At 34.2% G+C, this 21,120-nt stretch overlaps 3 protein-coding genes across 3 annotated transcripts in view; 1 reads left to right on the top strand and 2 right to left on the bottom strand.

Annotated features, from left to right (window-relative positions):
- Positions 1-1,329, bottom strand: part of LOC112517467 (organelle RRM domain-containing protein 2, mitochondrial) — a 2,598-nt gene extending 1,269 nt beyond the window's left edge. The window contains exon 1 of the mRNA XM_025124910.1: positions 1,124-1,329. Within this exon, the coding sequence (XP_024980678.1) occupies positions 1,124-1,241 (118 nt within the window). The 5' untranslated portion in view covers positions 1,242-1,329. The remainder of the gene's footprint in view (positions 1-1,123) is intronic.
- Positions 1,330-8,705: 7,376 nt separating this feature from the next.
- LOC112509806 (magnesium-chelatase subunit ChlD, chloroplastic) lies at positions 8,706-18,233 on the top strand. The gene is made up of 15 exons (XM_025114980.1): positions 8,706-9,097; positions 9,453-9,631; positions 10,290-10,374; positions 10,453-10,769; positions 11,026-11,149; positions 11,578-11,670; positions 12,210-12,305; positions 13,882-14,016; positions 14,104-14,331; positions 14,645-14,800; positions 15,273-15,380; positions 15,742-15,876; positions 16,092-16,247; positions 17,655-17,775; positions 17,854-18,233. The coding sequence occupies exons 1-15, from the start codon at positions 8,798-8,800 to the stop codon at positions 17,937-17,939; spliced, it is 2,319 nt and encodes a 772-aa protein (XP_024970748.1). The 5' UTR covers positions 8,706-8,797; the 3' UTR covers positions 17,940-18,233.
- Positions 18,234-19,267: 1,034 nt separating this feature from the next.
- On the bottom strand, positions 19,268-20,055 carry LOC112509815 (splicing factor 3B subunit 6-like protein). Its single transcript, XM_025114991.1, has one exon. It carries the CDS (start codon positions 19,972-19,974, stop codon positions 19,597-19,599), a length of 378 nt encoding a protein of 125 aa, XP_024970759.1. The 5' UTR covers positions 19,975-20,055; the 3' UTR covers positions 19,268-19,596.
- Between the last annotated feature and the right edge of the window lie 1,065 nt (positions 20,056-21,120).

The following is a 21,120-nucleotide window of genomic DNA, read 5'->3' on the forward strand; positions in this document are numbered from 1 at the left end:
CCATTAAGCCAAGTTCGTAAACGATATGCACCCATTAAGCCAAGTTCGTAAACAATATGCATCCATTAAGCCAAGTACGTAAAGGATGTGCACCCATTCATTTACCAACGGAACACAAGATTACCCACCTCAACTGGGAAGTTGTGATACCCTATGCTGTTAATATCGCGATATATCGTCGATATATCGGATATCGCTCCTAGAGAAAATATCGGTCCATAAATATCGGTCAAAATATCGTCCCCGATATTATCGGCGATATTTTCCGATTTTTCACGATTTTTAGCGATATTTTGATGCAAATATCGGACCGATATATCGATTTTTTAGGGTTTAAATATTTGGGCTTTTGTTACTTCATGGGACTAGTTTTTTGGGCTTGGTAACTTAAATTAGGTCTGAAATTGATCTGCCTCCACAACGGCCTACTTCTTTCTTTTATATTAGCTCGTTTTTGAACACTTTAGATGATGTGATGTTTTAATTTTGAAACTATATTTCTAAACTCTAATTAATGCATATTATATATATAATTCTAAGAAATATTATGTTAACCGCTATTTTGGACCGATATATCACCTATTTAACCGATATATCGAATATCGGTCCAGACCGATATTTCGTATTCTGACCGATATAACAGCATAGGTGATACCCCTCCACTCCAGAAAAAGATTTACATCTAAAGAAAGAGAGAACTAGTACTTTCCAAGCAATCTAGATCTCTCCCCTGATGATCTCTCTGGATCATCACCAAATATGATGTACCAATTTCAGTCTCGTTTATAGAGAAAAACTACAAGCTAAATGATTTCAATTTTTAATTTGATATAGAAAAATCTGACATAAATCAAAACTTTCCTCAAATCTCTAACTCAACATGTATACGAATCCAGTCATCCACACAAACAGATATACATATCCCGGCCGTTGAATCAAACGAACATTTTCATACACAACGTCGACATATCCTATAACTTGATCGACTAAAAAACGTCAATTTGGCCACGAATTCGGAACTTATCGTGGCAAAATAACGCATCTCGCTCGAATTCATGCGATAATAGTAGAAGGTTCAAGCAGAAACAACCTAATCAAAATATTCACGAAGTAGTAAGCTTACCGCTGATGAAAAGCTTTGGAGCAGTTAGAGTTGAGCTGAATCGAGCCGAAGCAATCTGAGAGGTCATCGTCGAAGATGAAACGTTAAGAATGCGACGAAAAGCTGAGGAAAATGCCATTTCGAGGATTGAAAGCAGTGTAGAGAAGAAAGGGGTTTACTTGATAAACCCTAGTTTTGGAGAAGGCTCTCGAAACCTTTATACCATCGTCTTTTAAAAATTAAAGAAACTTTAGAAATGCTTCATTGTAAAATCGGTAAATTACATGGATTGCCCTATTTTTTTATTTTTTGTCTTTTATTTTTTATTTTAATTATGGTTCGTTCAGTTGTGGTTTTTGTACATTCTGATTAATCCTAAGCGTATTAAGATTGTTTGGTAATTGTTGAATGGTTTGATGGAGAATGATTAAGAGGTTCTCATGATATAATATAAAATGAAATATAATTGTGTGTACGATGAAATTAGGGTTTTTAATGGTTAAAAAAGATTCAAGATACAAAATCATTCAGATGATTTTAGAACCATTAAGAGACAAACTTTTTTTTTTCAAACAAGATTCACCTCTAAACGATTCAGATGTTGCATCTTAATGAAACTATTAAGAGGTAAATAAACCTAAGGAAAATTTTGGATGATTTTGTAGGTCTTAAACCAATAAACTCTGGAAAAATAAAATTCTAAAATCCTAAATTTATATCTGTTTAATCCTTTTTTTGAAATTATCTTATATAAATACAGTCACAAAAAACATATTTCATTCTTATTGAAAATAATTTTTTGGTTTAAAACCATCTTAATAAAGTACATTTTAACGATTTCATTTTTTAATTTTTATTCAACTGTTATATAATATAGAAGTATGAAGTTAAATGTTGATGGTTTGAGAAAGTAATTTATAGATTATCTTATAATTCAACCTCTTATTGAAAAATTATTGACCTATATAACCTTCATCTTTAATCTAATTTAATTTTTTATTATTTAATAGTGATCCAACTTAATAAAAAAATGTTTTATAAACAATTCTTTTTATTTATTTTATTACTTGTACTTAATTTTTATTTACTTTTTACCATAAAAATTATATAAAAAATATTTTTTTTATTAACCTGGATATCCAACTCGCTATGCGAGCCGACTAATCTCAGGGTGACCACCTGTTTTGCAGATAGTCCGGAGTTACTGCATTTGAACCTCCTTGGCCACAAGGGGATTTTTATTTCTCCTTGGATTTAAACTTGGGACCTCCTGGTACTTTTGATTTTTGGAACCAAGCTCAAACCAATCAAGCACCACCCATGTGGTTTTATATGAAAAATATTAAAAACCGTAATTGAAAACAAATAAATGACTTTTCTAAATATTGAAAATAGAATGAAGTGTGATGAGCAAATATACTAATATTGATCTCTGTGAGAAATTGAAAAATAAGAACTTTGTTTTTTTATAAAAAAAATTAATTTATTAAATTATGTCTTCTAATAAAATAAATTTTATATTTAAAAAACTCTAAAATAGACCAATCACCTTTTGACATTAGCATTGGAAAAGAATAAGAAAACCATGGCAATTTGGTTAACCAAGTGATTTGGTTGTTGAAGACTTTATTTATCGGGTAAATTGTTGCATATGATGTTATTTTTGTTGATTAAAATCTTATTTAATAAGTAAATAATAGATAGTTTTGAATTTTACTGGTAAACGTTTACCGAGTAAGTGTTTCGTAAATGAACCCTCCGTTATAACTTCTAAATTAAAAAAAAAATTCATAAAAGATTGAATACAAGTCAATATTGTATCAAGTGTTATTTGTTGGACTAAAAGAAAAAGGAAAACATAAAAGCATGTGCGTTATGCGTTGCCCAACAAAATATGAAGTGGCTTCATGTATGTAAACGGTAAGCGGAGCAAGGGGCTCTTTGTTTGGCTCTTAATGATGACATTAAGAGCTAACCTCTTAATCGGTCAGAGGTTGAGGGTGTTTGGTAAAAAAAATGGCTCTTAATGGTTACATTACCCCTCTTAACCATTTTGCATCTAAGGTTCCACTAAACCATTCAGATTTGTATTTTTCCAACTTTGTCCTCTATACTCTCTCTACCCACTACTTCGTCTCCACTCCCCTGTTCGTTGCCATTTTCCGTCACCGGCGACAACCGGCCGACAAACAGCCCCTATCTACTCTACTCTCTCTACCGTTCCTTTCCATTTTCCGTCGCCTTCACCAGAATCTCTCTGTTTTGACCATCACCGTCTTCATCATCTCTGGATCTCTTGAACCCGTCGCCTTCGTCCCCTTCCCCAGGTCGGCCGGTTTTCGCCGGTGACCTCCATCGTCTCCATCGCCGGTGACCTCCGTCGTCTCCATCGCCGCTCGCATCAGGTCTCTCTATTTTTGACAGCCCCTTAACAGTAGCTTAATAGTAATTAGTATGCCCCTTGTTTTTCTTCTACGAAACTGGAGACGAAGATGGAAGGCTGAAAGGGGGAAGAACTGGCTATCCCAAGGGAATTTTGACTCACAAAAACAATTGAAGATTTTGACCCACAAAAACAATTAAAAGACATACAGGAGAAATATGGTTTTGTAATTGCTTATGAAAAAATAATGTTATGTTGGTTTGGATTAATATGAAAAATCTTGTTTTGAACTAGTATCGCTATGTTTGTTTGGATTAATATGAAATACGTGTTTTTGTTGAATCGAATTCGAATAATGGGTTTTTGTTAGATGAGGGTTAAAATGGTAATTTATTGTCATTCAAAGAACAGTTACCAAACAACATTATTTCATTCAGCACTTAAMCATTCTGACCCTCTTAACCATTCTGACCTCTTAACTATTCTGCACTAAATCATTCAGCAACTGCCAAACAGCCCCTAATAATTTTCATGTGAATCAAATGTATTTTAAGTATTTGGTTTCATTTTTATTTCTTGTTTTTTTTTATTAACCTGGATATCTAACCTGTTATGTGAGCCGACTAATTCCAAAACAACTACCTGTAGACTATAGAGTGTGGAAAAGTAAGATTTTTAGGAGTGTGGTGTAATTGGATGGAAGGGGTTGATTTTAGATATTAGTATGTGTTGGTGCTTATATATATACAGGGTCTTTTTTTTTTAGAATCCATGAATTTGTGATAATCTTGAAAAACTAACGCAGTATGTGCTATTTATATGATTTTTTCATTTGAGACTATGACCTAGAGTATAGATTAACATATATTTGTTTCACAATGTGTTTATATCACATGTACTTAATTCATGATGTAAACGTTTTTTTGCATGTTTGTGAAACAAAAAATACACATACAAAATTTCGTATTGTAAACCGAATACATATGAAACAAACAAATTGTGAAACATTTATGTGTTGATCAATACATTAAATACTATACTTAAAAAAAATAATGTGAAACAAACCTTAAGAAAGAAGTTTCAATGGATCTCAAAAACTTTGAAGTTCTCAAATGATTAAGCTATTTTATATACACACTTGCATAATTACAGGTAATTGTAATTTATATTTTATTCAAATATAAATTTTATACATATATGATTACAGAGGATCATAATATCAATTTTTTAAACATAAGTTTTATATTATTAACGAAAAATTACATTAATTTTTAATTCCCAATTTATATTAAATTTTACATCTCATTGCATTACACCGATACACAACTAATATATACCATTCATATTATCCGTGTTTACAACTATTGGATATGTATACACGAGCACGTTAAATATGATCAACATGTATTAATTATGTCAGTGGTAAAATCAATAAAGATTTTTAACAAATAATTTCATATAATCCATCTTACGTTTTTGTTATGCCATATATATTATTGGTTTTCTATTTTCTTTTTCAATATATGAATTGCAGATGCATTCATAATCAACTAATAATAAGTTCACAAGTTCTTTACAAGCTTAGACTCAACAAGTAAAAACATTGTATGGATATAATTTTCATGTGAATATACTCGTGAATGAAATTTTAAATACCGGATTAAAATACTGAAAACATGTACCTGATATAACTGTCAAATTAAATAGAATAAAAGACTTTTTATATAGTCTATTTAATTAAAAAATTAATTATATTTAATTCAGATTTTTAAATGATATAAATATGTGGATTTTTAAAACTTAATCGTTCCATGGATTCGAACACTCGGAGGTAAACTATACCGGTTTTCAAGACCAGGGCTTTCAACCACTCAGTCAAAAGACAATTTTATTTTTGTAACACCCTAAAAATTTATGATTCGTAAAATAAATAAATATTAAGGGTTAAAATTTAAAAAGTAAACGACATACGGGATTAAAGTGTCAATACTCGAAAAATATGATTTTATTGCAATAAATAAAATCAATATAAAAAGAAAGTGAAACATTTTGTATTTAATTGATTTGGGATTAAAATGCAGAAAGAAAAACAAAAGGGACTAGTTCTACCAAAAATAAAAAACTAATTCGGAAATGATTGAAATTTGGGAAATCATTCCCCAAATTCACGTTTTTCCTATTCTAGAGAGCGTTTGACGATCTATAAATTGGAGTTTTTGCCAGAAATTTTGTGGAGACATTCCTAAGGTTGTAACAAAGTAAACATCTTTGGAATTTCGAGATTTCATTAAGAAACGAGAGAGATATCGAGTTTGAAGCGGCATAGGGTCATTCAGCACAAAAACGGTGATTGCAGGTAAAATACTCAACCAAAATTGATGTATAATATATGGTTGGCTTCGTTTTTTAATTACCTTTCTATTGGTACAAGTCTCGTGGGCTATGGTGGCTTGTACGTCGAGCGGTTTAGGCTAGAAGCTGTTGTGGCGGCGGCTCGACGAGATTCAGATACAAAAACTCAAAATACGAGTTTAATATTGAACTGTAGGGGCTGTAAATTTGGATACGAGTTGGGATTATTATTATGTAGAAGATTTTATAAAAAGTTTGGTGAAAAACGATCAAAAAAAATATATCAAACAAAGATCGTTTACGATAGCCGCACCAAGGGTGCGACCGGGTTGGGCCGGGCGTCGAGTTGAGTCGGCCGACACTAGACCAGGTTTAGGCCATGGCCGACTTATTTCGGTCGAGTTCGGTTAGACTCGAGTTGTTTTGATAAAATCGGTATTTGTTAAAAAGAGATTTGGGACTCGTTTATTTATTGGATTAATCGAAATAAATCGGGATGTTTCGATTAAGTTGATTAAGATTTAGACATCAATTGTAAAGGTTATTAATTAATTGGATTTTCATATTTAAATTATTAGAAATAATTTATTAACTTAATTCGGGAGTTGAGACTAGATAATGATGGGATCGGACGTTTTTATAACGATAATCGTATATAATTAAATGTTGGGTTTAATACGTCGTAAATTTATTTTGGATGTGAAAAAGAATTCGATTGGGGAGGGGGGTATATGGCGACGAGGTATGTTTGGAGTTGACCCTTTGACCATTCCTACCCCAAAGTCGACCTATTTGACTTTCGGATTGATTTTTTGGGGAAATGTCAATACTCTAACTACTGAAATATAATTACATGTTATAGGATACTACCCAAAGATGAGGTTTAGCCAAACGAAGCTATCTAGGTGAGTCTTCATGAGACTTTAACTGGGATGCATGCTTATGTACAAATTATTTGAGCATTACGATATTTTTATGTACATGTTTATGGGTTTTTATTACATGTATATGAATTATTATTGTGGGTTGCATGCTATTTGTTTACGTGTTTTTAAACATTAATTAGCATGTTAAAGACGGGGTAATATTTTTGTCGGGTATGGGAAGGGGTCAAAAGTCATGAGGGATGACACATCCTAGGGATGGGTGACCGGACAAGGGATAGCCGTGTAACCCAGGGAAGTGCCGATGACGGTAAGACCTTAACCCGACTGAAAACTAAGAGATCTCATTATTATTTAAAAAGAGTTGAAACAAATGTGCATATTATTTTATTTGGGACATTGTTTGTTTTATGCATGATGAGGTGTGTATGATTGTGCACAAAAACCATGAACTCACCAAGCTTTATAAAGCTGACTATTAGTATGCATCTCAGGTGCAAGAAGTTCAAGGGTGGACAAGAGCGAGGTTCTCTCCTAGATAATTATATTATTGTTATATTTCGGATGTTTAGGTTTATGCTTAAACTCATTTTGTAATGTAACCCGGTATGGGACGGGTTAGCGTTGAGCTATTAATTTTAATTGAATTTGAAAGACTTCCGCTGTAGTATGACTGTATTAGCCGCTATATTTTGAGGTTATTTATTGTTACTTAATGAGAATTACGTTACACAACTCATGGTGAAAATGAAGGTATTACAATTTTATTCCTCCGAATAGAACATGGCCATATGAGTGGCATATCTTAACCAAACCCTTCGCATGGGCTCGACGCACATTTTTATGGTCTGGAGAGGCTTACTTATCTTATAGTTTAGCGGCTATATCTGTATTTGGTTTCATTGCTTGTTGCCCCGTTGTCTCCGATAAGGACCCGGTGAAATTGAATTCTCGTGAAGATGCGGATCGAAAGGTAACCTATGAGACCGGGGAGTTATGCTTTTTCTTCCAAAGATAATACGAACTCCCTTTGTTTGGTTAAAAAGGATGTAAAATATAAATAATATAAAAATTGAAATATTTTATAAATATTATTAATTTTTAAATAATGCTTTTAATAATTATGTTATTGAAAATTTAAATTTGTACAATATACATAGATAGGTTATTAATTACTAGTTGTGTACCCGGGTAATACGGTGAGAGCCGTGAATTTTAACGATTTTAAAGTTTTACTGGTTTTATTAGAGAAAATTTAACGATGATATAAGTTACAATTGGTCCTTACACATTAATACAATTTAAATAAATAAGAGTTATGGTTCCAATTCTAGTTTATCGATAAAAAAAATTATATGACAGTTTAAAATCCAATATATTTAAAATCCAACATATTTAAACGACTCCATAAATATGTTCGATTTACACCAAGAACAAAGAATCAAGAGATCGAGAGCGAGAGTTATAAAGCAATTGAATGAGAGATGAATGAGAAAACTTTTAATAACTAGTGAATATAAATTTGAATCTCACATTGAGGGATGAATAGAAGACATAGATGTATGAGAGAGTGAATGCATGAGTGAAATGTGTAAAAAATATATTGGAAACATAAAAAAAAATGTAATAATGTGCATTAGTAACTTGTACTATATGTTATTTTAATTGTAGATTAAAATTTTTTAAGATTGAATGCATAAAATAATAGTACTTAATGTATTATAAGTTGTTTTAAGACTTTGTACATAAATATATAGTATTTTTTGTATTAAAAATTGTTTTTAAGACTTTTAATAAATCTGATTTATAAGCTAGTATAATTTTTATCCAAATAAAATTTATAGATTTTAGTTTAAAAAAAATGACATTAATGTTTAACGATACGGTCAAAGTAATCAATTAATCGTTTGATGAATAATCTCCGTGATTAATTGTTTCTAACAACGGTCATATATGGAAACGGGAACTAATTTTTAGTAAAGATACGGAACGATATCTTGCGGGGATGGATAACGGTAATCCCACCAGATAAGAAACACCCTCTTCCCCATTCGACTCATCATCCGTCAAACTCCCATGGCGCTGCTGCAATCAGCACCTTCTACTACTGGTGAATCGCCATTGGCTCTCATCCAGAATCCATTCATTTTCCCCTCCACATCCTTCAAGTTACGCCCTATTTCTAGTAACTCTTCTTCTGCACTCAAGACCAAGCCCAACAACCATCGTCTCCGCATTCGTGCATCGGCTACTCTTGAATCCAACAATGGCGCCGCCACCGTCTCCGTCGGCCTTGAGAATTCCCCTTCCACCGCCAATATCACCGGTATTACTTATGGTAGACAGTATTTCCCTCTCGCTGGAGTTGTTGGACAGGTAGGTCTTTTCGTCTATATGCATTTATGTGCGTTTTTGCTGATCGATGATCACTTACCCCTTCATGATTGCTTGTATTTGTTTATAAATTACATTGTTATCCAATGCATCGAACAATAACTCAGACGTGACGGAGGAACTAGCAATGATGCCTACTCAATCAGTAATAAATTGAAAACTGCAATACCAACTGACTATTATCTGCAAACACATTTAGCACCTAGATTGTTAGTTACTTATCTGTTAAGTTGACAGTGAATTCAAATATGAAATACATCAATCAATCTGTGTAATGAATTGACACGCCTTGGCTAGTGCAACGTCCATATAGGTTACAAATATGTCAATCTAACAGGATGCTATTAAAACTGCTCTTTTACTTGGAGCTATTGACCGCGAGATTGGAGGGATTGCAATCTGTGGCAAAAGAGGAACGGCGAAAACTGTTATGGCACGCGGGTTGCATGCAATTCTGCCTCCTATTGATGTAGTTGTTGGTTCAACTTCGAATGCTGATCCAGCCTGCCCAGAAGAGTAAGGTTACCAAATCTCAACAATATTTATGTTAACTTTTAATACATTTCCTGCTTACATGATACTCAACATTTAAAGAATTATTGGTGTTACAGATCTCGACCAAGTTTATGTCCTTTTATTAAGTTACTGCTGTTCTCATATTCAAAAGTTGTGCTCCTCTGTTCTACAAGAAATTCGTTATTTCATTTTTTGGGGGTTACAACAAGAAGTTCAATGTTTCCTTTCTCAAACACTAGATGCTTGTCATCACTCATTAATGGCTATTTTTTTTTCAAGATTTTAATGAAGGATAGTATTCAGATCAAATTTGTGAATGTATGATCAAGCAGAAACCTGAAAAAAAGTTGTTTGATTGCTGGAAGTTGTTCATTGTAGAATACTTCATTCTATCAGGAAATACATTTACATTTTACAAATCATATAAAAACAAAATAAGGAAGTAAGTTGGCACTCACATATGCTTCTACATTTGTAACTTTAGAAGTGTGGTTGAATGAGAGATGCAGGACTACCCTTGGTTAAACATTAAAAGTGTAGTCAATGGTAATCAGTTTGCAGACATGAAAGTTGATAGACAAATTTATTGATCAGAGTACTCTGTTGTTGTAATTAGTTGGCTGACAATAAAAGTTTGTTTTATATATAATACTTGAAGGTGGGAAGATGGACTTGCGGAAAGGGTGGAATATGACTCTGCTGGTAATGTCAAGACCCAAGTAGTCAGATCACCATTTGTGCAGGTAGTGTCAGTGGCGAAACCTTGTGATACTTTAGCACTATCATATCCATATATTATCCTAATTGCTTTCTTTCTGCAGATTCCACTCGGTGTTACAGAAGATCGACTAATTGGATCAGTTGATGTTGAGGAGTCTGTCAAGAATGGAACCACTGTATTCCAGCCAGGTCTTCTGGCTGAAGCACATAGAGGAGTTCTTTATGTTGATGAAATCAACTTACTGGATGAGGGTATAAGTAATTTGCTACTTAATGTGTTGACGGATGGTGTTAATATTGTTGAAAGGGAAGGAATCAGCTTTCGTCACCCATGCAAGCCGCTGTTAATCGCTACTTATAATCCGGAAGAGGGTGCTGTACGTGAACATTTACTGGACCGAATTGCAATCAATTTAAGGTAGACTTTCTTATGCTTATTTACAAAGAAGGTACATAAAACTACTCGCACATAATTTATGTATCTCATAAGTCATAAGTGCATATCTTTCATATTATAGCCAGGTCAAATTAGACGAACTGACTTATTGGCCGTCTAGATTTTGCACCTACAATGAAATCCGATTTTGGCTGTACTAACTTCTTGCGTATGTTATATTACTTACAGGTGTCTTTGGCCTTCCTATGTTTCTAGTAATGAAATCTTTATTCTGCAGTGCAGATCTTCCAATGAGTTTTGAGGATCGTGTTGCTGCTGTAGGGATTGCAACACAGTTTCAAGAACAAAGTAATGAGGTTTTTAAAATGATGGAGGAAGAAACAGACTCTGCAAAGACTCAGGTAATCATTGCTTGTATGTGCATGTTCAATAGTTTTTTTATGCTCGATGGTTGCTGTTAAATCAAGCAGAAACCAACAACGTTCATTGTTTCATGATAGATAGCCAACAGAGTATATGTTTCTGAAGCTAAATTCTGTTCACCTCTTTTTGTTGGAGGTTTCATCATTTCTTGTTTGCTGATTCATGAACTGTGGCACTGTCACAGACATCTGGGCCATAACAAATTCATGTGGTCATCATTATCCAGACATGACTAGCTTCTTAAGAGGGAGGGGGGGGGGTGCATGGCTTAGTATGTGCAACATGTTTAATTAGTTGTCTAGTTGCCTAGACACAATAAGATGTACTCATCAAAGCAGGGTGGAAATTATAAATGAATAAATTCTTGGCTAAGTATAGAAACATTCTGCCTGCTGTTTTCGTACAGATTATATTAGCAAGGGAATATTTGAAGGATGTAAGCATTAGCAGAGAGCAGCTGAAGTACCTGGTAATGGAAGCTCTCCGTGGTGGCTGCCAGGTTAACCCTGCGTAACTCTTTGCATTAAATATCATATGCATAGAACTAGGGATTTGAGAATCACTTCTTAAATAAAAAAGGATCTCTTCATACCTAAGACGCTAGATAACTCAACAAAGAAGGACATATTCTGAAACATATTTGCTCAAGATGGATAATAAGTGAAGCAGTATTTGCACAAACACACGTCTCCATTGTGGGAAAAACAAGTAAGAGAAAAAACTGAATGAAGATAACCAAAACAAACTATTAGTGCTTGCAGTTTCATCACCCTTATGAACATCTGTTTGTAAAGTCCTGATTTAATAGATCTTTTAACTGATTGATGGGTTTGTATGCTGTAATGTGAGCCCATTCCCAGAGCTATACAATACACTGCATTACAATTTACAACCTTTTGTATTACATCTGGAAGAATACAATCAGGTTGGTGGTTTTTCAGTTTTATGACATGAATTAAAGGATTTAGTTAAGCTCGTTCCATACCTCTACATCACAAGTGAAAATCCCTTTTGAGTTTCTGAGGGCCGTCCTTACAGGGACACCGGGCTGAATTATATGCTGCACGTGTTGCCAAATGTTTGGCTGCTCTGGAAGGTCGTGAAAAGGTCAATGTGGATGACCTGAAGAAATCTGTAAGTATATTTTTTCTTCCCAGGAAATTGTTTTTCAGATGTCGTTTTCCACCTTTTGATGCTTTCTGTATTAGGCCCAACAGCACTATTTGATACACATGTACAAGATCTACTCAGTGCATTGGAATAAAAACAAGAAGATTTCCCTCTAATGATTGAACTGTAGTGTTTCTGTTGTGCAAAAGATAATTTGTAATTTGTTGACTTAATTGGACAACTTAAAAGTAGTAATACATGTTTTATTACTACAAATTAATACTAAAAGAATTTCCACTGACGATCTCATATTCATGTAATAGCTCATGAAATGGAATATCAACCGAGTTATTACATCACATTTCCTGCTTAAATTCTAAAAACGTGTTCTGAATTCCAATTTGAATTATAAGGTTTTTTCATAGGCAAATCATTTGTCTTTTTGCTCTCTTTTTATCTCCCTATGTTCATGTTAACTGAAATTTAGCTTTCCAGTTTTTATAAAAATATTTAAATAATGCAGCTAGTTGTTATAATATTAGAAGCATATAGAACCACTTTCAAAAAAGACATTGTTTTCCTGTTCTGTCCTCCCTAATGCAGACACTCCATTTGCTCCAAATCTGAATCTTTTTTTTTTTGTTAGTTTTCTTGTAATTTCTAATGCAATAGTTGAGATAGAACTTGTATTTTATTTGGTTGTGGTTATTTTTTCTTCATAGATCTCTCTCTCTCTCTTATCTAAAGCAACAATTCTTTTTTGGGTAGATCATGTAAATTTAGAGTAGTTACCATATTGTCATTTAGAAGCTGAAAATTATGACCTTGGCATATGTAGCGGAACTGAATTGCCTTTTATATTATCTTTTTGGAGTTGAGTTTATGTGCTCCAGAATGCAATAATAATAGGATTTATTACAGTAGAAGATACTTTATTCATCTTTCAGTAAGTTAAAAAAACTAAAAGTTATCTGTCGCATTCTTCCAACATGAATAATATGATTTTTCTTATTTGTGAATTCATGATTTAGCTATGAATAATATGATTCTTGCGAGTGGTTTAAGTCAAGGTGGCAGTTGTAACAAACAATTAATGCTGAATGGCAATTTTATTTCGATTATTGAGTTTTGTGAAGTTGCTAGTGCTATTAACCAGGATAATTTTCTTTCTTTTAGCTCAATTTAGCATTGCACCTTCAAGTTGCTTCATTATATTAAGTGAAATGCCATGCTTTCTACCTATTGGGATGTAATGCTACAGGGTTTATCATGTAAACTTGAACAACTCAAAATAACTCAAGCAAAAGAAAATAAACATAGTCCATAACCTGCACGGGTTATTTCACTAGTACCAATTAAAGAGTGCAAATGCTAAAGATGTGTGGCATATGGTATTTTTGCACTCAATATGGGATATAGTGAGCATTTCCATTTATCAATTGCTTTTGTTATATCTTCTGAAAATGGACTATTTACCTGGTGTGTGACATCTATGAGTTTGGTCACCCGTTTTTGAAAAGTTCAATTGTACCAACTATATGGACCATGATTCCCCAGCCATAGAAGGTTCACCATGCCACTTTCTGGTATGTAATGACAGGTAGAACTTGTCATTCTTCCTCGTTCAATGCTTAATGAGACCCCTCCAGAACAACAACAGCAGCAGCCTCCACCCCCTCCTCCCCCTCCCCAAAGTCAGGAATCTGAGAACCAGAATGAAGAAGAAGAGAAAGAGGTTTGTCAGCAGTTCTTTTTCTTATTACCCTAGAAAATTGTTGCCAATTTGTGCATGCTAATGAAAGGAGCTTTATTGTATAAACAGGATGAAGATAATGAAGATAATGAAGATGATGAAAATGACGAGGAGAATGAACAGCAACAGGACCAACTACCTGATGAATTTATCTTTGATGCAGAAGGGGGTCTGGTGGACGAGAAACTTCTCTTCTTCGCACAACAAGCACAAAGACGCAAAGGGAAAGCCGGGAGAGCAAAAAATGTCATTTTCTCAGAGGACAGAGGTCGATATATTAAACCAATGCTTCCCAAGGTTCGCAATAACAGCTCCCTTTCTTCTCTTATTGCTAAAAGAATATGGACAACCCAGGGGTGGACCTACATGGTCCGTTGGGTATGCGCGTGCATAACCTGAAAATATTTTTTTGTAGTGTTTTATAGTAAAAAGAACATTGTTATGCTAGTGCATCTCCTAAAAAAATTGATAGGGAATACCCTGGTTGGGATACTGGATCCACCATGGGACAAAGTAAAGATCTTGCAATTAGAAATTTATATATTTCTAGTTTTGTGACTAATGTTGTTTGACTTATTCCTTTTCACCAAATCCGCTGGCTTTTAAACAGGGTCCAGTAAAACGATTAGCTGTCGATGCAACTTTACGAGCAGCTGCACCATATCAGAAATTGCGGAGGGAAAAGGACACACAAAAGATTAGAAAAGTTTTTGTAGAGAAAACAGACATGAGAGCTAAGAGAATGGCTAGGAAAGCAGGAGCATTAGTAAGTACCTCAGTGATTTCAGTCTTGTATGCTTACTGTTTGCCTCAAGTTTGTTTCTGATCAATGTATTCCATACCTTAAACTTAGTATTTTTTTTAATTAAACTTACCAAGATGATCTGTTGGACCAACCTTTGGAACATTCATCAGATGGAGCACTTCCCACACTGAAAGCAGAAGCATTATTTTTGGTCTTGTAATCTGGAGATTGGACTGAATTTGAAAATGATCTTGATATTTAGAGAGTTAAACAATTAATAAATGTGTTTTTCTTGTAAACCCTGGAATCGGAAGGTATTTCTTCCCTTTTAAAGATTTTTGTATGGAAGAAGCCCAGCTCATACATGTGAATATTGATAATGGAAGGGATAAAACTCGAAACTTTGACCTTACACAAAATAGCATATCTCTTTATGTTTAGGCTATCACCTTGGTCATATCTTTTATCGTATGTTCCCATTTACATGTTACAGGTTATATTTGTGGTTGATGCTAGTGGAAGCATGGCATTAAATAGAATGCAGAATGCCAAAGGTGCAGCACTTAAACTATTAGCAGAGAGCTATACAAGCAGAGATCAGGTAATGTGATTTATTAACAAAGCCTTTTTATCTTGAGCTAGTTGCCAGAGGGTCAAAACTGAACATGAATGTATCAGATAAACAATTTTCTTACCATATTGTGAAACAACTGTTAAGTTACCCCCATTTTTTCACTTTTGGAAGTGTATGGATGTTACGAGTCCACATCCACAGTTCATAATTACTCATGTAGATATGAACTCCATTGGGAAATTTCAGTCGACATTGTGCAACAGTTGAGCTATAGATGTAGTTTAGGTTGCTGATTTCCCTGCTTCTAGGTTGTCTATATGAGCTTGCTTTTGCACCCTTCTTTTATGTGTTACTCTTATCTGAATTTCGTCTTTCTACTCACTAATAGGTTGCCATTATTCCTTTTCGTGGAGATGCTGCAGAAGTTCTTTTGCCCCCTTCTAGATCGATTTCTATGGCTAGGAAACGACTAGAGAGGCTTCCATGTGGTGGAGGCTCTCCCCTTGCTCATGGACTTACCACGGTATGAACCAAAATTAACAAATTAAATTCTAGTGCGATGGCATAACAAAAGATAATGAATCAAGTAAGCAAGCACAGGTAAGGGAGCATAAATTTTGTTAACATAATGGAACGTAAATGTGTACTAATACTAAAAGTTGTTTTCAGAGTTTTTTCTTTTGATTTTGTTCAGATGTGTTGTTTTAGCTAATGGCATGATTGATTGGATCTGTTCAGGCTGTTAGGGTTGGAATGAATGCAGAGAAGAGTGGAGACGTTGGACGTATAATGATTGTAGCAATAACTGATGGTAGGGCGAACATTTCACTCAAAAGATCCAATGATCCTGAAATGGCTTCAGATGCACCCAGGCCTTCTTCTCAAGAGTTGAAGGTAGGCTGCTTCCTGAAACTTGGATCATTTCACCAGTTAGGTTAATCCCGAAAATAATTTGGCTATATCCCTTTCTACCATCACTGTTAGAGCATCTCCAACAGAAAAGTCGAAATTTTCAAAGAAATTTATATTCATCTCCAACTTTTCCATTTTGCGGATTACAATATGAATTACATTACCAAAATATTCAATACCCTTCATAAAATATTATTTCTCTTTCCTATACATTTGATTTCTAAGATTCTCATTGGTAGGAAGAATAAAAAAAAAATCTCTTTCACTGGTAATAATTTTTGGAGAGTTTTCCAAATTTAGAGAATTTCACCCTCTCTCCTACTTTCTCCATTTTGGAGAAGGTTTTGGGGAATCTGTTAGAAGCAAAAATTCCTAAAATCTTCATTTTGGAGAATCTATTGGAGATGCTCTTATCCATCTAATGAATCCATCTTCGTTTCTCACCCCATAGTCACATCTTTGTTTCTCTTTGCATCATGCAACATATAAATGAGACTTGAAAATTTGAAATATTAAATAACTAAAACGAATAAAACCTTAGTATGCGATGTTTGTCCAGAATCATCATCAATCCGGAAGGACATTTTGGTGACTTGCCCATAGTTACATCTTTGTTTCCCTTTATAGTTTATACCATATAAACAGAACCGACAGGAAATGTTAAACAACAAAAACAAGCAAACTCAAGTGTGCGAGGTTTGCCCAATTTCGTCGGCAATCCAGAAGTACACGTTACTGACTACTAAGAACCAAAGTGGAAGAAAACACTGAATCCGCTTTCCTTTTGTATTTAAAATTTCAAAAAGAAATTAGAACCTGGTTCTTTATAGTTCTCAAAACTAATTTCTTTTTCCATTTTGGATTGTACTCGAAAGAAACCGGAAGAACTTCACAATGGAAGCAGTGTCTGTTGTTGATGCATGAATTCTGTCTAGAATTTTTCACTTCTTTCCAAGTCAGCTGGGCTTCATGTAAGCATAATGTTGCAAGTTGGAAAAATTGTCTCCAGAACAATGCTTTTGCTTTTGTTCAATACATAATGACTTAAAACTAATTTTGGTTGGTTATCCTGATCAGTTCATCGATGGTCGACAAGAATAATGGTCACAATGATCCTACATGCATTTTTTGTATATCTCACCAGTGGATTCAAAAAACCTTTGTGAATTGACTCGGGAAAACCAAATTCGGATACAATTGAAGATGTGATACTAAATGATTACATGTTAGAGAAAGAAATAAGAACAATTCCACAGATAGGCTTATGTGAAAAAGGGTAAAGAAGCCTTTTCACCAATCCTTTTATGATTCACCCATTATGCTTTGTTATATAAGAAAATGCGAAGCATATATTGGATACTGCCTCATTCTGTTGTGCAATTTTCAAAGGATGAGATACTTGAAGTGGCTGGTAAAATTTTCAAAGCGGGAATGTCTCTCCTCGTCATTGACACAGAAAATAAGTTTGTTTCAACTGGTTTTGCCAAAGAGATTGCTCGAGTCGCCCAAGGTATGACCCAACCCACCAAAATGGTGCCTAAACCAGTTCCGCTCTTTTGACTGATTTTTTGTGTTACTACTTTTGCAGGAAAATACTATTACCTGCCTAATGCTTCAGACTCTGTTATCTCTGCTGCAACAAAGGATGCTTTAACAACTCTAAAGAACTCCTGAATTGCAACAACACAACCAAATTGTAACGTTTCTGCTGTGGTATTTGTTTCCACTAAAAGTGAGACACAAAATGGCTTCACCGTCATCACACATTATTTTTGCGAGCCGTATTTATGTGCTGACTTCTGGTATATATCTGAATACGAAATGATTTGGGGTTCAAACTTCAAAGATTTTCACTTTTGTGGTAGGAACTAGGAAGGGTTTGGGTGCATTTACATGTGTGCGTATGTACTAATGCTTTTGGGTCGAAAAGGAGAGGGAAACGCTTCAAATATCAGGCTTCTTTTATACACACTTTCATTTTTGCATACTTACTATCATATATATATACACACACACTATGTATATGTATATATACATACACACACACACACACACACACTCATACGTGCATATACATCACATGCACACACATATATAAGTGTGTTCATAATATAAACTTGTATACATAGGGTTGGGTTTCCGTGAGACCATCTTGTTTTCGTGAGACCCGTGAGACCACAAAATAATATTGAAACTTCACAAAAGAACATTGTGAAGGTACAAAAAACACCGAACTGAACAAGGAAAAACACTGTGGAAGTTTAATCTCACGGTCTCACGAAAACATGTTGGTCTAACATGATCCCAAGTCTGTATAGATAATACATACATGTATACCAACAACTGATGCATCTGGTAACTCATCTAGAGATGCAATTCATCTCTACCAACAAAAAATGAGCATATTTAAGGCCCATTTAGCGAACACTTGTCAGGTAAGTGCTTACTGGGTAAATTACCTTACCCCGTGAGTATAGGAAGGACCGAGAATCTTACCCGGTAAGAGGGAAGGCAAGGATTGAGAAGTCTTATCCGGTAAGTGAGCATGGTGACTCTTACCTGACGAACTCTTACCCGGTAAACGTTTATTAGATGATAAGTGCTTACCATCAATCCATTTTTAATGGCCAGAAATGTTAGCCGATAAGATAAATGAGAGTGGTTGACTCTTGCCTGTAAGCACCTACTCATCCGGTAAGGCGTTAGGTAAAAGGTTAGTGATGATGAGAGCACTTGTATCGAATTCGGTTATTATAAGATGAACAATTTTTCTAACCAGCAGAAATAGGTTCTCATAACTAAACCGTACAACAATGCAAACATGGTTGCTGTTTATCAAGTACTCAATCAGCAGAAATAGGTTCTTAGTAATAATAAGATGTGGATTATAAGACATTCTCGATGAACTCGATCATATGAGAATTGGTTCCTAATTACTAAACCAATCAGAATGCAAATGTATCTGATGTTTATCAAACTCTCAATCAGCAAAAGAGGTTGTAGATCTTTAAACAAATAAAATATGAACTTGTTTGATGTTTACAAGGGGATCAATCAGCCGAGATAAGTTCTTAAATCTCCAAGAACATCTCCATGTTTACAATCGAACATCAAACTAAAAGCAATCCACGAACCCTAATAGGTCATGAATTCCTAACCGATTTCATGAAAGAAGTAAAGCAAGCACTGTTTTGAATTCAGAAAGAAGATTTTGTATTCAAATTCATCTAAATCAGAATATTACAGAACCGCCTCAGCAGTGTTTAGAAATTCTCGAAATAAGAAGCCCTAAAAATTGGTCGGACAATAATAACGTGCTAATTCGATGAACTCACTTAAGATCTTTGGCAGTAACTCCATACTTTTCCTGAAGCTTAGTAATCTCCTCTTCTTTCTTCTTCTGGTCAAATTTCTTGCTCATCTTCGCCTGTTGATAATACAACACAATCAAGTACCGATTCGCAACGTTAAAACCAGAAAGGTGATCGACTGCTGTTTTGGCATCATAAATGTCTTCGTAGACTACAAAGGCAGTGCCTCGCGTATCCTTGTTGGTTCCGATACGTATCTGGCGGATTGCACCATATTTTCCAAAAATATCGTACATCTCTTCGGAGGTGATGTTGAATGGCAAGTTGCGTACGTAGAGGACCCTGTTTACTTCTGGTGGGAGCCTTGTGTTTCCCTTTCTCAAGCTGATTGTCGCCATTGATGTTGGTTGGTTTGCGAGGCTGAGATAGTCAGGGTTTTCAGAAAAAATGATTTGGGGTTTTGATCGAGCAAATGTGGTTGAAACTGCAAAAAGTCTAAAATAGCCTCTCCATTTCAGGACCCGAGTCGCAAACTTGGTTTTTGTTTCTTGATTTTTAAATTATCGAAGTTTAGGGCCGTAAACAAACCGAACGTTCAACGAACCGTTCGTCGGAAAGTTCGTTTATTTAATAAATGAACGAAAATGAACAATTTTTTTTGTTTGTTTAATTAAACGAACGAACATGAACAAAAGTCTTGTTCGCTCATTTATGTTCGTGAACGTTCGTTTATATTCGTTCATTTATGTTCGTTTATATACTAAATTTAATATATAATCTTTTGTTTATTTACTTTCAATTCAAATAATATTTATCTATGTTCGTTTAACTCGTTCGTTTATGTTTGTTTAGCCCGTTCGTTTATGTTCGTTCGTTTAGCATGTTAATGAACGAACATAAACGAACACGAACACGAACACACCTGATTTCTAAACGAACGAACACGAACACAAATATTTTCGTTTGTTTACCGTTTGTGTTCGTTTATTTGTTCGGTTAAGTTAAACGAACGAAAATGAACAAGCCTATGTTCGTGTTCGTTCGGTTCGTTTACAGCTTTACTGAAGTTCAGACATTGTTTGGTAAAGTGTAAATTGCATTAAAAAGCAGCGTATTTTAATTTAATTCTTATTTTATGTAACGTATTTTTAAAATTTTGATTTGATACTTAAGATGTAAAGTTTTAAATATTTAAATACCCAAGTAACTGGTTAACTAATTTTAGATTAAAAAAAAGACTAATTTTAGATTAAAAAATTATTGTCAACAAATAATACTGAGTTGAATATCACATTACTCGGCACTTCAGCATGGTAACCGGTTAATACTTCAACCGTTACCCGAGTACTTAAATGTTTAAGACATTACATCTTAGGTAACAAAATGAAAGTTTTGAAAATGAATCAAGTAAAAATATGTTATTTTTCCATGCAATTTGTCTTATGATAAAAATAAACTAACTTATAAGTTAATATTATTTTCTGGATATATATTTAAATGTACATAAACTATCTTATATACTATTAATTATAAATAAATATTAA

The sequence above is a fragment of the Cynara cardunculus genome, assembly GCF_001531365.2.
Source record: "Cynara cardunculus var. scolymus isolate 2C chromosome LG 1, CcrdV1, whole genome shotgun sequence".
NCBI classification, from domain to species: Eukaryota; Viridiplantae; Streptophyta; class Magnoliopsida; order Asterales; family Asteraceae; genus Cynara; species Cynara cardunculus.

What these genes read in the sequence shown, in the direction of transcription:
- LOC112509806 (XM_025114980.1), top strand. Translation starts at nt 8,798, where the DNA reads ATGGCGCTGCTGCAATCAGCACCTTCTACTACTGGTGAATCGCCATTG. An exon ending in TCAGATCACCATTTGTGCAG is followed by an intron (nt 10,375 to 10,452) that starts GTAGTGTCAGTG and finishes TTCTTTCTGCAG; the next exon opens with ATTCCACTCGGTGTTACAGA. An exon ending in CGAATTGCAATCAATTTAAG is followed by an intron (nt 10,770 to 11,025) that starts GTAGACTTTCTT and finishes TTTATTCTGCAG; the next exon opens with TGCAGATCTTCCAATGAGTT.
- LOC112509815 (XM_025114991.1), bottom strand. Translation starts at nt 19,974, where the DNA reads ATGGCGACAATCAGCTTGAGAAAGGGAAACACAAGGCTCCCACCAGAA.